This window comes from Triturus cristatus, chromosome 3_2 (genome assembly GCF_964204655.1).
Source record: "Triturus cristatus chromosome 3_2, aTriCri1.1, whole genome shotgun sequence".
Taxonomy (NCBI): domain Eukaryota; kingdom Metazoa; phylum Chordata; class Amphibia; order Caudata; family Salamandridae; genus Triturus; species Triturus cristatus.
The window spans coordinates 661326085-661340343 of record NC_140584.1 but is presented as its reverse complement, the minus strand read 5'-3'; the positions used below and the strand labels follow the sequence as shown (position 1 = coordinate 661340343).

Below are 14259 nucleotides of genomic sequence, written 5' to 3'. Positions count from 1 at the left end.
AACGTTGTCCATCACTTCCCAGATACATGAAGTTGTGAATGGGGTATGAATGTGAACTGAGAGATATGAATGTATGAGAGTTGGTGGGAATGCTTTTTTGGTTTGTCTCTCTACCGGGGGTATATGATGTTGTATAAAATTGCCATTGTATCATGAAGTTGCATGTACTTATTGATTCTAGTTATTGTATATACACAAATGATAAAGATAATATAAAAATGATTTTGATAAAAGAAAGAAAATCAATGAATAAAAAATAATTTTGATAAAATAAAATAAATTAATTAAATAAGAGTTAAGATTCTTATGTTTTGGGATTTTGTCATGGTTATATTCTATTCATGGCCCATGTTGAATGTACATTTGCAATATTGAAAAGAAATATAGGTCATGAGGGAGCATTCTTAGAGTATTTCTTGCTGGTTTTCCCTCTTCTCCCTGACCTCAAAAGTGTTCTTCCTAGAGGGGGACCCCTTTCTTTTGCTCAGTCTTCAGGAGAGTTCATCACTGGTACCTGATTTTTATTTGTTGCGGTCAGCTGTACTGCATTTGCCTGAGGACAAGGATGCTTTCAAGTAAGTTTTCCGCAGTGGCGAGATTGGTTACACCAGCGAATGTCATGCCCATGGGTTGCTGTGGAGGAGTCACTGCCTGATCCCAAGAATCCCAAGTTGTTCCAGTGAGAACATCCCTCTGCATCCTCTGTCCGTAGATTTAGGTCCCTGGATTTTGCAGACAGATGTGCCGCTGTGTGTCTGAGGTCTCCAACCACATTTGCTCGCTCAGATATCCTGCCCTCTATTTCAATGACCCTTTCAACAACATTGCAGTGGTCTTGCCGGAGACATGTCCGATCAGACCTTACCTATCATGGTCTTCAGTGAGGCTCTTGAGCCACTTTTAGCTTGTAGTATAACAACAGTGGAAGCATTATATATTTATCCATTTTTCAATGTGTGGAGGACACCACAGATTTCTCGCTGCCTCTTGGCATGTCGACCATCACTCGGAGGTCACAGAAGGAGAGAAGCTGCTCTTGTACGCAGGGGGGGAAGTGGAAGAGCCAGTCTCCAGACAGTGTTGTGGTAGCCGCTCAGTTTTCAGAATATAGGAAGGGAGAGATGGGGAAGAGAGACCCCATCCCCCGCCATTATCCTTGATGTTCCAGTGCCTCTGGTGCAAGGCAGATGTGGTCCGACACTACAAGTGTAGAACTCCAAGTATCAGGCTGGCCCACAATGTAGCCCCGTTCCAACCAGGGATCAGAGACGCTGCGTCCTCGAAAGTGAGGTAAGGTCAAGCCAGTGAGGGCTCACAGGCCACAATGAAGTAGCTGGGAGCCCCGGCACCGCAGTTCCCTGCAACACTAAACAAAGAGAACAGGGCCCAATCACCAACCTCGCAGGAGGGAGGGGCCACCAGTACCATGTAGTCCCCTTGTGTAGCATCCCACCAGTCCACGGCCCACGTTCTGCATAAAGGATATGAGCAGCAGTTGCAAGAGAAGCCAGGGAACCAGGATAGAACTCCAGGCACACGTGGTCTCGGCTCTCAGAAGTTGCAGAATCTGTTTCTGCTGCGGACGCCAGAGGGGTGCCTCGCCAGGTGGGAGAACATGTTACGAGCAATTCAGCACCTTATTCCTCTCATGGCTGTTAGAGCGGTTCTGCCATCTTGAGTAAGCAGGCTGATCATGGGCCTGCCCGGACTCATATGTCTTCATACGCCCACCCTGGGCATTGGGAGCAACCAGTCCAAAACGGATGGCTCCAGGGTACCAAGAATGATTCCGGCCTCTACAGGATCGGCAGGATTTATGGGCCATGGATGGAGCTCCTCTAAAGCACATCCGCCATGTCAGCTGCTCGACCATGCCCCTCTACTATCATACTTATTGACATAGCAGAGAATGTAGAATTCATTACTAGACATGGATGTTTAGCAAATTATTGTTTGTCTTCTCGTAGTGTAGGGTATGGTATTCAATAATGTAAATAACACTTTGGAATTTTGGGCTGGTATCCCCCTCTCACATATGCATTTGGTAACTTTGTAGTGTTTCAACTGACCAGGTATAAGAAATCCAAGCAGTCCCAGACAAGGATCTGACATTAGCTTATTGTGCTTCCTTTAGGCAGGAAAACTATTGGGATAAATTCACCCATGTTCATCATAGATAAAGTTCATGATTTACACAAAAAGTAAATAGTTATAATTTTCTAACTGCATACTAGCGAATCCAATCCTAGTGCCAAAGTTCTGAATGATGGGAGGTTTTCTAACCTGCAATTCTGTCCTACCCTTTTCACATCACTTATATCGACTCAGATATCTTCTAGTTTTGAAACCTATAATATCTACCTCATGTACTACCAAAATTACATAAACATGTTCATCCACCAACTGAGATTCCCTTTCTGTCTGGCATTGGCACTTGCATCGGGATATTTATCTTCATATATTGCTATCTTTCTTAAGTCGCATTTTAGGGATCTTACATCTTATTTTAAAGGAACACACAATTTTCTTTTAAAATTGAATGATACAGCGGAGAACTTGTGGGTCACCAAACTAGATGTGCTGTTGGTATATACTTCAATCCATCATACTGATGGCCAGAAAAGAAGATCAAACGGTTTTATTTGAAAAAAAAGATCTGCCAATATAATGCAACAATGAGATAATTCTTGACCTTATTGGATTTGTGTTGAATCATAATTATTTATTTTTTGAAGATGTGTTTGATATAACAAATGAGAGACAGTGATGGTCTGGACATTTGCTCCATCCTTTGCAAAACACTGGTGGTATGATGGGTGGAAACATGTCCATGGAACACAAAATAAGACATTCTGTGGTTAAGGTCCATATCATCCTGTATATTTAGAAAGGTTGAGAACTAATTTGGAAACATATGCATAAGGCTGAATCAGAATTCCTATTATATCAGGTTATTGAGAGACAAATCAAAAATTGTATTTCTAGACTTAGCACTTAATATTGCGAATGGAATGTTGACTTCCTACCTTGATGCATCTTTAAAAACTATTCTAAACATGATATAACATTCAACATCACAAACTGAGGGGTATTTGGAATAAAAACCCAATTAGGAAAAGGGAAAACAAATACATGGGTACATTCCCTTCAAGAAGTTTTTGTTTACTGTGATGAGTATATATGCTCGCCCCAAAATGAGGGCCTCCTCACAGCCTGATCTTCGAGAGCACCACAACTTCAGGGCCACAGCTTTAGCTTCTAGGTTGTATCCACCAGAAAGGCCACACTGAGTTCTCAGCAAAAATGAAATTCCAAAGATTGATTCCTTAATTTGCTCCAACCCGACTTCAAGTTAGAGTAAGCTATGGAAAATAGTGATGATACACAGGTTTTGGAAGAGCAGCTAGAGACGTGTGCTGTTAGGCACGTTCTATGACCACACCCCAATATTATTCATTTTTATAGGCACCCATGCTCTGATTTGAGTTTTCCTGCTGGAGGAGTGTGCCTCCCTCCATGCTGCTGCTTCAGAGCCCTTTTGTCCTACCTGTCCATCCGTCAACACAAGAAATGGCGTCCACTATGCCATGCAGGGCTGCAGGATCTCATGCTTCAGGGTCCTAGTGAGCCTCGCAATAGAGTTCACTTCACAACATAATTGTGTCAAGAGTTGTTACCTGCAGATGCCACAGATTGTTTTGCCATGCGAGTTGCAGTCTGTAGGTTGCGGTGTGTCGTCGCACTCACAGTCGCACAGGGTTTTGACATTAACGGTGAGTGTGTCTGTGAAGCTGAGAGGCCGAATAACAAAGGAATGATCAGGGAGGCACTTGTTTGCTGTTACTTTCACCACAAAGATGATCTAAAAGGAATAGTACATGAAAGTGTGTTATAGCTATGGCTATTGTGTGCAAATGGAAATACAAAATGAAAGGGCACAAATAATACCCCATCAAATATGCATTCTGTTGTCATCTGTAAGAAAATAAATGTATTAGGAATAACAAGGTTTAACTGTTTGAATCACTGTGATGTTTTGTGGTGTATTTGTTTTAGCACAGAATTGGAAAGAAAAATTATTTACCAACACACCAGAGTCTTCTATAAGTGTTGACTGTGGCGCAATAAATATGCATATTATGTTACATTCACATATCTTATAACTCTATTGTCAGCAAACTAAGGCACATAGGGGTGATAATTACTCAACATCTGTTAGAAGGCTACACTTAATGTTGCACAATGAGCCATATTTGTTTTCTGCTCAGAGAATATACAGAAATATTTCTATGAGCAAATCCAGATGTTAGCGGTGGTAGAAGCGAGGATGAACTGGGGCGGGGTACTGGCAACCTCCATTACCTACATTCCCCTATTGAAAAGCAAATGATTGCTGGAATATAGTGAGAATAAACGTAAAGGCCATAGGCTCATATCTTACACCTCACACTCCAGAGCTATCTTTCATATGACAAAGAATTTGCAGGATCAGGACTCACCTGAAAGTAGAGCTACTTTCTCGGGCTGCACAGAATGGACAGGTTTAGAACTTTCAGATAGCATAAATATATCTTCATTTTCACAAAACTTACATACTCTGGATTCACACAGTCCATTGATCATTTAAGTGTCACATGAAAAATATTCGGTTTCAGATAGTCGAGCTATATCACTCACATTACAGAGACTATACAGTGGTTTGTTTTAGCCATAAGAGCTACCCTTACGGGAACACAAAACCTAAAAGCAGAATTAGGCTGCGAATAATGTAAAGGTTCAGACCCCAGATGCCAAATATGTCCTCACTTGATTCATTTTATTTAATTTCACGTCTCAGACAGATTAGCTAATTTACAGGCCAGGCACTGACCATCTAGCCGCTATCTCACTCTTCAGGTATCCAAGCTACGCTCACACACTTTGACTCTGTCGCCACAAGCAGCAGCTGTACCATCAATCTGCATATAAAAATAAAACCTAAAACTGCTTCTCCTAACTGAGCTGCTGCAATCTCAGTCTTTTGGGATGGGTGCCTCGCTGCTGCATTCACACAGTTAGACGATGAGAGGGGTGAGGTTGAGTCCAAACAGCACCAGAGTCTGACCACCAAGGTCAGCTCACAGGTGTGGCTGGCCTAGCTATAACTAAGAGGACCTTGCGCTCAGGGGCTTCCTTACCCAAATCCCAGCCACTGCCGCGGTACAGGGTCACTGGCGTACGCCCAGTAGTACCACTGAAAACTGAGGCCTGGGAATAAGAAGTGGTTTCTGCTTCCAGTCCACAGGTACCATCATTGACAGTGCTGAGCACGTATTGTAGCCTAAGTCCCATGCTGTGGCAGAGAGGGGCTCCATCCGCTGCTGCCTGGGCTATGCACACTTGGCAGCAACTACCACCAGCTGGACACTTCAACAGCCTATCAGTCTGACTCCGAGTCAGTCCCAAGGTGAGTTAGTCAGGCGAGGGCCTGCTCGGAGTAGACGGGCTGACACTCCTGTGGGTGCTGGTGTTGTTAGCACCCCTGGGTCCCATCCAGTGTGGCAGCCGGTGTTCAGTGCCGAACCAGGGTCACACCGGTCAGCTGGTGCAGCACTGGTTGATTAGGCATGGGCAAGCCTCCACTGGACTGGGCGCTGGTGTGGGACGAGGCAGAGAAGTGCATGTCCGTGACTTATAGGCAGAAGCCAGGCACAGTGGATGCAGTCTTGCCCAGGGCACAGGCACCAGGGCATGTATGGACTACTGGTCTACTGGCCGCGGCCCACCCCTACTCATCCCAAAGAGTATCTGGGAACAATGAGAAACTGTCACAGGGCCGAGTTCAGTGAACGTCAAGAGAAGGACGTGCTTGTCACGAGACATATATATTTGTCCCGTCACTGTGCTTGGGCTCTGCCTGTACTATTATTATTGTGAACGAATGGGATATTTTGGACAAAATGTATATGATATATTGACTGCATGTTGCAGCGTCGCCACATGCATGCCTGGACTTGGAAAGATTGCCAGGCAAGAGGAAAATCATGCTTGAGTCAGGTCCAACGGGCCGAGTCTTCAGGGCTGGCATCCACACCAGGACAGCAAGAACCCCGGTGCCAAGGAGGCCCAGTACTGGTCAGTGAATGTATCCCTTGACATGCCCTCGCAGCGTCCTTACATTTCAATGCAGTGTCTACCTTAGTTGTGGAGAAACCCATTTTAAATCAGTGGGATTCCTACCGTAGCATGGATTGCTCTAGCTTCTTTGCTGCATTATAAGCCAGTAACAGTACAATAAGCACTCTTTTTCGGCAGAGGCATGCAACTTTTTGGCTCCATCATATCTTGATTTTGGATCCACTTGTAGGAGTATCAAAGCTCCTCTCTCAGTAGGGCTTCATAAAGTTCCTTTTCACACCAGCAGCTCCCCCCTAATTAGAATGAAGGAGCCACCCCCCGCTGCCAGTGCAGCAAAAGTGAAAAATAAAATGGTAATAAAATGAATTACCATTTTATTTTTCACTGCTCCCAGCCCCAGCAGTGTTTGGGGACGGCCATTGCTGCTGACTGGCAGCAGAGGAGTGGTGCTCACTACACCAGTTTACACTGTGCATGCAGGGGCGGTGCGTCCATTAGGGCGCTTGAGCGTTGCCTCCCCACTGAGCGTTGCCGTCAGTCACTCTCTCTGACTCTCGTCTCACTCACACAATGCAATCATTCCATCTCAGGCAGCCGGAGGCAATCGGCTCAGAAGGGGGTGGGGCAGTATTACAGGAGTTCAGCTGCTGCAAGTGTCTGAATGATTGACATCCACATGTATCACAGGTGTTCGGCGGAGCGCACAACACCAAGAGTGTGCATGGTCTGTTTAGGGCTTAAATCATTTGCGGCCAGCCAGAACATGCGCACTAGGCGGTGCTCATTAGAAGAGCGAGGGTTGTTCCATGCCGCTCTTCTAATGAGCAGTCTAGTGCGCATGTCCGGGCTGGTCGCAAAAAATGTTAAGCCCTAAACAGAACATGCGCACTACTGCTCAAGCCAATCCTGGCGCTGCTGCTGGAGCAGCGTCTGGATTGGCTTAGACCGACGCAGGCGGTACTTGCCAAGGCGCCAACGTGGTAGTCGGACCCCGGCCCAGGACTCAGAGGACTCGCAGAGGTGCCGCGGACCCGGTAAGTTTAGTTTGCTTAATAAATAATGCGGCTTTATTTTAATCTCCCCTGCGCCACGCTCGACCCCCAACACCCCTCCCCACGAGTATTGGAGCACGAGTCGCGACTGGGCTGGCGGGCTGTATTAGTTTAAATGGAATGCATAAACATTTAAAATGAGAGGGGTGACATTCGTAGGCTGAATGTAGATGTTCATTGGTATTGCGAGGGGCTCGGGAGGATTCACTGCTGCTCAGGACGTTTTACATTTCTGCTGCGCACATGTGCTGCGTTGTTTCTGCTCGCGATTAGAAGAAATGTTTTGTCTCCAGCCTGTGTGACAGTCTGTAGTTTCCCTTCTGACCCGAGGGCTGTACCTAGCGTTCAAAATAAAATGTGGGGAGTATTTAGATAGGAATGCAGCGTGCTTTCTCACACGGCTGAAAATCGGCCTCCGCACTAAACAGGAGACAATATTACGCCACTCGCCGTACCATATCTAAACCGTGAGCCACTCTATAGAAATATCCGACAGGGAGAGAACACAGATATCTCTGTTCAGGGCCCTGAACATTTCTTCCCATTTTGAGTGTCGTTCATCTGACTTCTTGGTACCTTTGATGACAATTTCATGTAAGTCAGTGACTGAAAATGCACTTCTACGTGAACACCACGAGGTGCTGGTATACTTTAATCACTGGACAGGATGACACAGTCATGCGCTGCTGATGAGTGTTTTCTCTTCTGCCTATGTGCCTGCTGCTCCATTATTTTTCAAACTCTTGGCTTAGGGGTCAGGGGGAACATTTACATCTGCACTGCTGTTAGGCTGTCCGTATTATAGCGATTCATCCCAGTAAGTGCACCAATGCTCTGCACGGCAAGCTCTCTACTGTTTGTGTTGTGACGTGCATTGGTAGCTGTGGTATCTGCTGAATAGTGCTGTGAGTGATGTGTGATGGACAGTGTTGTGTGTGTACTCTTTGATACACAACATTAGTAATGAGTGTGATACACAGTGCAGTTTGTTGTTAGGGTGCTCAGAGTAGTTTGTACTCTGTGATTGGCAACGTTATGGGATGTCAATGGTTTCCATTGTCAATGGTTGTAAGTTGCATAAGATAAATAAGAACAAACTGCAGCATTTTCATTATTATGTACAATGAAAACATAGGTGGTTCAGAGATGTGTTACTGGTGGGGAACACTTAGAGGGCCTGTTTCCGTTGGTTGTATGTGCTTGGCTTGGGGGTCATTTTGCAAGCAGACCAGTTTGAGGCATGGACACATTTTTGATTTGATTCTAATGTTTTCTTCACACTTGTGTCTCAAAATGCTATATTTGGATCCCCCTTTTTTCAACAATTTGCACTAAATATGTGGTGTAAACTCCACCATTTTAATCCATTTTTTTCAACATTTTCTTGCGGGGGAGAACCCCCAGCACCCTCCTTTTGCAGTTCGGGCTTGCTTGCTTTGCTCGCTCGCTTATTGCATTAGGGTACAACATTTTTTACCCCACCACTTTCAAAATCCACCAGCCGCCCCTGTGTGCATGTCACTTTAGCCGGCTGTCTTGCGACGGCCAGCCTGACATGCACAGTGTAAACCTCTCCAGCTGTTTGGAGTGTAGACACAGGGCCCCAGTGCCTGCTGGAGCATCGAGGCAGCCCACTCTAGCCAATCCTGGCGCTGCTCTCTTGCTGCTCATCTGCCGCATGAAAGCAGCACCGGTATTTGCAGAGGGGAGCTGGCTGAGGCTCCAGGATGATTCACCCTGACTTCAATCAAGACGAAAAAGGTAAGTTCGTTTTTCATTTTATTTTTATCTTTCTAGCCCACTGACAGGCACTGTGAGAAGCTCTCACTGCCTTCAGCCTTAATTCCAGAGCTCTCAGCCACGGACCCTTATAAAATCTCTTAATGAGCCATGATTGAAAGCTTTGGAATTTGAGCATTAAGGCATTCTTGATTTATTACAGTATCTGCCACTGGGTTTGGCACTCGGCTCGACAACCCTCCACTGTTGAGGGTCACTGCAAAGGTGGGCCACTGCACAATGGTGCTTGCATTTCAATAGTTCATTAAATGTGCAACATGGATAATTCCGCATAATGAAATGTCTTAACATTGTCACGAACAGTAACGCATTAATTCCAGAACTACACTTGGGAAGTTGTGAGTGTCACAGCTTTCCAGATGTAGGTCTAGAAAGCTCTGTGAATTCCTGGAAATCGCAAATATGTAGCCATGCAAGTTTGTAAACCTACAGGTGCAGATGTACAACTTTTGTTTTGTGAATTGGGCCCCCGGCCTCCAAGGGGGCAGCCTGAAATGGTTTGGGGAATTAAGAACATAATATAGACAGCCAAGCCAGTAAGAGACTTTTAGAAGACAATATATGTACCTCTTCATTGATCCTCACGTTGCTGCACTCTCCTCTCTTTCCATCTTTAGTTTGAGTGGACCTGGGACACAAGGAGTCATATGTCACCGTCAGAGAATCCGAAATGGTCCCATGATCAAGGATGATGTTGGAGGACAAGTTCTGCAGGCACACAAGGAGAAGCAAGTTACTGACAAACAAACAATGCCACTTCAACTCTCTGAACCGCAGTCCTAACAGTTGGAGTGTGAGCCATGTGGAAGAAACACGCTACCATGCTAGGCCTTTACAAGCTAGCCCTTTCTTTTGCCCTGACAGTAAAAACAGCTGACCTGTCTACCAGAGGCCATTTCTGTCTGTTTTACTAGATGCATGCACCATGCTAGACCATAAACTTTACTTTTTTTAAATTTGTGTTTTGCTTTTTGTTTTGCATTCGTTGCTCTGCTTAGGATGCAGCACCAATAAATGATAGACGGAATGCTGAATAAATGAAACATTCACCCCTAGTAACGAGATCTGGTTTAATTCCATCATTCATTTGCTCACTACCCCACCCCAGTTTGGACCCAACCATATGCAAATCATTCTTGACCCTGCTCCTCATAGGAACAGTCCAACCGAAAGTGCCAAGTCAGGTCCTTCCTGGACCGGAAACAAGCATCCTGGGACTGGTTTCGGGGCATCACCCCATCATCAGCCAGGCTAGCTTGAATCCAGTGGCACAGTGAGCAAGGGACCTATTTCTGGGCATAGCCATCCCACTTAGGGTGAAAAGTGATGTGGCAATAAATGATGGAAGCAAGGTGGAATAAATCAAACATTCACCCCCAGTCAAGAGATCTGGGTTAAATCTCTTGTCTGGGTTTGTGTAAGCATGTGTATGAGAGAAAGTGAGTGAGATGTAGTGAGTGAAATTGTGTGACATTGTGGCCCAGATTTTCCATTCTCTGATGCAAAGCAATGCTGCACCAAGGATGCTGCGCTGCCTTGCATCCAAGAAAAGAGAAAAATTAGCCATATGTATCAAGACATGATGCATTTTTACTCTACCCTTGTGCTGGGGAACTTTTGGCAGCCATGTGCCATTGCACGCACCCTTGGGCCACAGTACAAGAGTGTGTGCGTTCTCTGAAGTCTAGGTTTGGTACTGGAAGAGGTCCCTTCCAATACACAAACTATGCTTTAAAAGTTTTCCCGTTCTGTATGTGTGTAATAATAGCTTAGTATTTTCATGTTTTAGAGCACATAGATATGTGTCAGTTAAGCAAATGTCTAGAAAATAATATCGATGATATTAAGAATTTCCGTTTAACTACCGGAAGTGAGTAGCATTTAACTAATCGATTTTTCATGTTATTTTTGTTGCTTTAATGTACAGCTTTTCAGTAGAACTGCATATGTGAGCATTCGTGCTGCTTGCATTACTGTTTTTATTTAAATTATCATCGTAGAGCGACAACATGATTATCATAACTGATTTTACACCTTGATACAACTGCCTCTCTGGTATGCATAATTTTCATACTCACTGCTGTTTGTTCTTTCGAATTATCCCGGCACACAATATTGTTTTGCTTGCATGACAAGTTGGTCTTATTCTGACGATGTTCATGTTGTTCATGCTGGACTTTGATGATATTGGCTGAATGGTGTAGAAAACAGCACATTCTGTCTATCCTTTTCCGGGGTCTCTATGCGCTGAGTGCCTGTTCTTATGGAATGGCTCTTTTTAACAACCATGGGGGCAGATTTACAAGCCCCTTGCATCACTTTTGCGTCGTCGTACCGTCACTTTTGTGGCGCAGCAGTGGAGTAAAAGTTGCGGCCCATTTACAACGTGACGCATCTTGGGAGATGCGCCACGTTGTAAAGCCCTGCGTGACATTATACCTGCGTCAGGTATAATGTATGCAGAGTAGGCGTTCCCACGCAGGAAAGCCTCGTAAAAGTGACGCAGTGAAATATACAAGATTTCACTGCGTGACATTTAGGACGCCACTGCGTCAAACCTTACGCCTGCTTCAAGCAGGTGTAAGGAGTGACGCAGTGTATTGGGAATAGGCCGCAACACGCATCACTGGAGTTGCGTCGTGCTTGCGACACGACTCCAGCAATGCGTGACTTTTCGGTCAACAGATGCGTCAGAATTTCTGATGCATCTGTCAAACCTTGCGCCATGGTGCGCATTTGTTTTTGTATTGTAAATACGGCGCATCCATGGTGACGCAAGGGTTTTGCATGGTGGCGCAGGGAAAGTGACGCATCTCTACAGATGCGTCACTTTCTTGTAAATCTGTCCTTATGTCTTTTCACTTGGTTTCAAAACATACGAACAAATGTACTTCGCTCATATTGAATGTTATTGACAATGCAAAAGTCAGAGTGGCACTTGAAAAAACAATTCCACTCAAACCCAGGACAGAAAGGACACCCTGCCTCCTCTGTTAACGACAGAGAAAGAAAAGTGGGAGGTGGCGTCGCCATAATATACAAAAATGTGCTGAAAGTCGCAGTCTTTGACTCCGCTTCTGATAATGATATGGAAATGTGTATATTTAAAATTGATTTGACCCGCCAGGACAGTCTAAAGTGCGCTTTCATATATCGCCCTCCTGTGCCTCTGAAAGATTTTAATTTAAAAATGATGGAGAAAATTGCCCCTCATATTATCACCTCCAAACACTTTCTGTTATTAGGGGATTTTAATATTCATAGCGAAGAACACAAAGCCTGCTAATTTTCTGGCCGATGTGGCCTCTCTGGGCCTCGCGAAGATCAATACCGGACCTACCCATTCGGCAGGGCACACCTTGGACATCATACTCACTAACGCACCCTTTATATCTTCTGATCCCCTTGTCCAGTGATGTGGTCAGATCACTCTTTAATTCCGTTCCGGATTAATGGCTGCGTTAGAAATTAAACTCCTTTGTACTCCCAAAACAGTCTCCGAAGACAATGGCATAAAGTCACATCTGACTCTTTTAGCAAACAGTTTGTGCCTCCCATATTCAATGAACATATGGACACTGTCACTAAGCTTAGGGTCTTCAATGGGGCCATAACTTCTGTGATAGATACCCTTGCCCCCTGAAACGGCAAAAAATTAACACTCATAAAAAAAGTGTTGATTGGTACACACCTGACTTACGGAATGAAAAATCTAAATGCAAACATCTGGAGAAAATTTGGCGCAAAACCCATACGGAGACGGAGAAATTTAACTATAAAAAAGCTCTCACCTCTTATCACAAGATTTTAAAAAGCCAATGTCATATTAAAGCTCAATCAGGCAGGTAATTCAACGAAGGAACTCTATAAAATTCTCAACACTTTCACCAATTCTTCAGCCTGTACCCAGCAGATTCTCCCCTCCCAGGGACTATGTGACAGCATAGCTAATTATTTCAATAAAAAAATAAACTTAATCTACAATCAATTTCCTCAAGACCCCAATTCCTTGGATCTTTCAAATTTGCGTCCCTCAAACCTTAGAAGTTATGATGAAGGCCTTCAGCATTTTAATGCGATTCAGACACCTCAGGCTGAAGCCATGCTAATAGCAGCAAAATCTGGATCCCCTCTGGATGTGATGCCAGCACATGTATTTGCCCTACTAGCTCCTCTCCTGACCCCTTCCATCTGTGACATCCTTAATACATCTTTGCGTGAAGGGGTACTCCCACTTGATTGGAATGCCACTCAAGTGCTACCAATTAAGAAGAAAGCTCAGTTACCCGCTGAGATGAGTGCCAACTATTGCCCCATTTCGCTTCTGCCGCTTATGAGCAAAATGATGGAAGGGTACGTCAACACTCAGCTGATGGGTTATCTCGAATCTCAAGGCATCCTCGGCCCTTCACAGTCTGAGTTTAGACCCAACCATTCTACAGAAACTACCCTCATTGGTGTCACAGATTACATAAAAATGGCTTTGGATAATAACAAGGCAGTGCTACTGGTTTTATTGCATCTGACAGCAGCCTTTCATACCGTCTCTCATCAGAAATTGATTTATCATTTGAGAGAGTCTGGTTTGCAGGGACAGGTACTTAAATGGCTTACTAGCTTTTTAGATCAACGCACCCAGAAGATCAATCTAGGCCCCTTTCGCTCCCAAACCCTGAAGCTCACTAAGGGGGTGCCCCAGGGCTCTTGTTTAAGTCCTACCCTGTTTAATGTCTACGTGGCCCCCCTTGCTAAGATTATTAGGGAATACGGATTTACTCCCCACTCTTATGCTGACGATACACAACTGCTCTTATCCTTTGATAAGGATATAGAGCTAGTTGAACATCGCTTTGCTAAGGGCATGCTAGCCATATCAGCCTGGATGACAGAAAACGTCCTCCAGTTGGATGCGGCCAAGACCGAAATCCTACTGTTTGGCTCGGCTCAAACAACCTGGTCCCCAAATTGGTGGCTGCTGTTTTGGGCCCAGCCCCTACCCCCTGTGGCAAAATATCTATGGGTCCGTTTGGATATCTTGTTGTCTATGAAGGATCAAGTCATGACCACCTCAGGGACCTGCTACCACACTCTGGGTCTTCTGCGCAGAGTGTTACAGTGGCTGCCCCTATCTGTCCGAAGAACTTTGATTCAGGCACTGGTCATTGGTCGACTTGATTTCTGTAATGTTCTTTTAGCATCAGCAAACAAATCTCTTCTGAGTAGACTACAGATAGTCCAGAATGTTGCTGAATGCCTGGCTCTCAAAAGGCCGCCTTGTACCTCCTCTAGG

The 14259-nt window shown here is 44.9% G+C and overlaps 1 protein-coding gene across 1 annotated transcript in view; it reads right to left on the bottom strand.

Moving 5' to 3' along the window:
- The window catches only part of ITGB2 (integrin subunit beta 2), a 332357-nt gene that overhangs the window by 102931 nt on the left and 215167 nt on the right, over positions 1-14259 (bottom strand). Inside the window, exons 10-11 of the mRNA XM_085648635.1 lie at positions 9537-9677; positions 3678-3862 (exon numbers count right to left, since the gene is read on the bottom strand). Coding sequence (XP_085504761.1) covers positions 3678-3862; positions 9537-9677 — 326 coding nt within the window. The remainder of the gene's footprint in view (positions 1-3677; positions 3863-9536; positions 9678-14259) is intronic.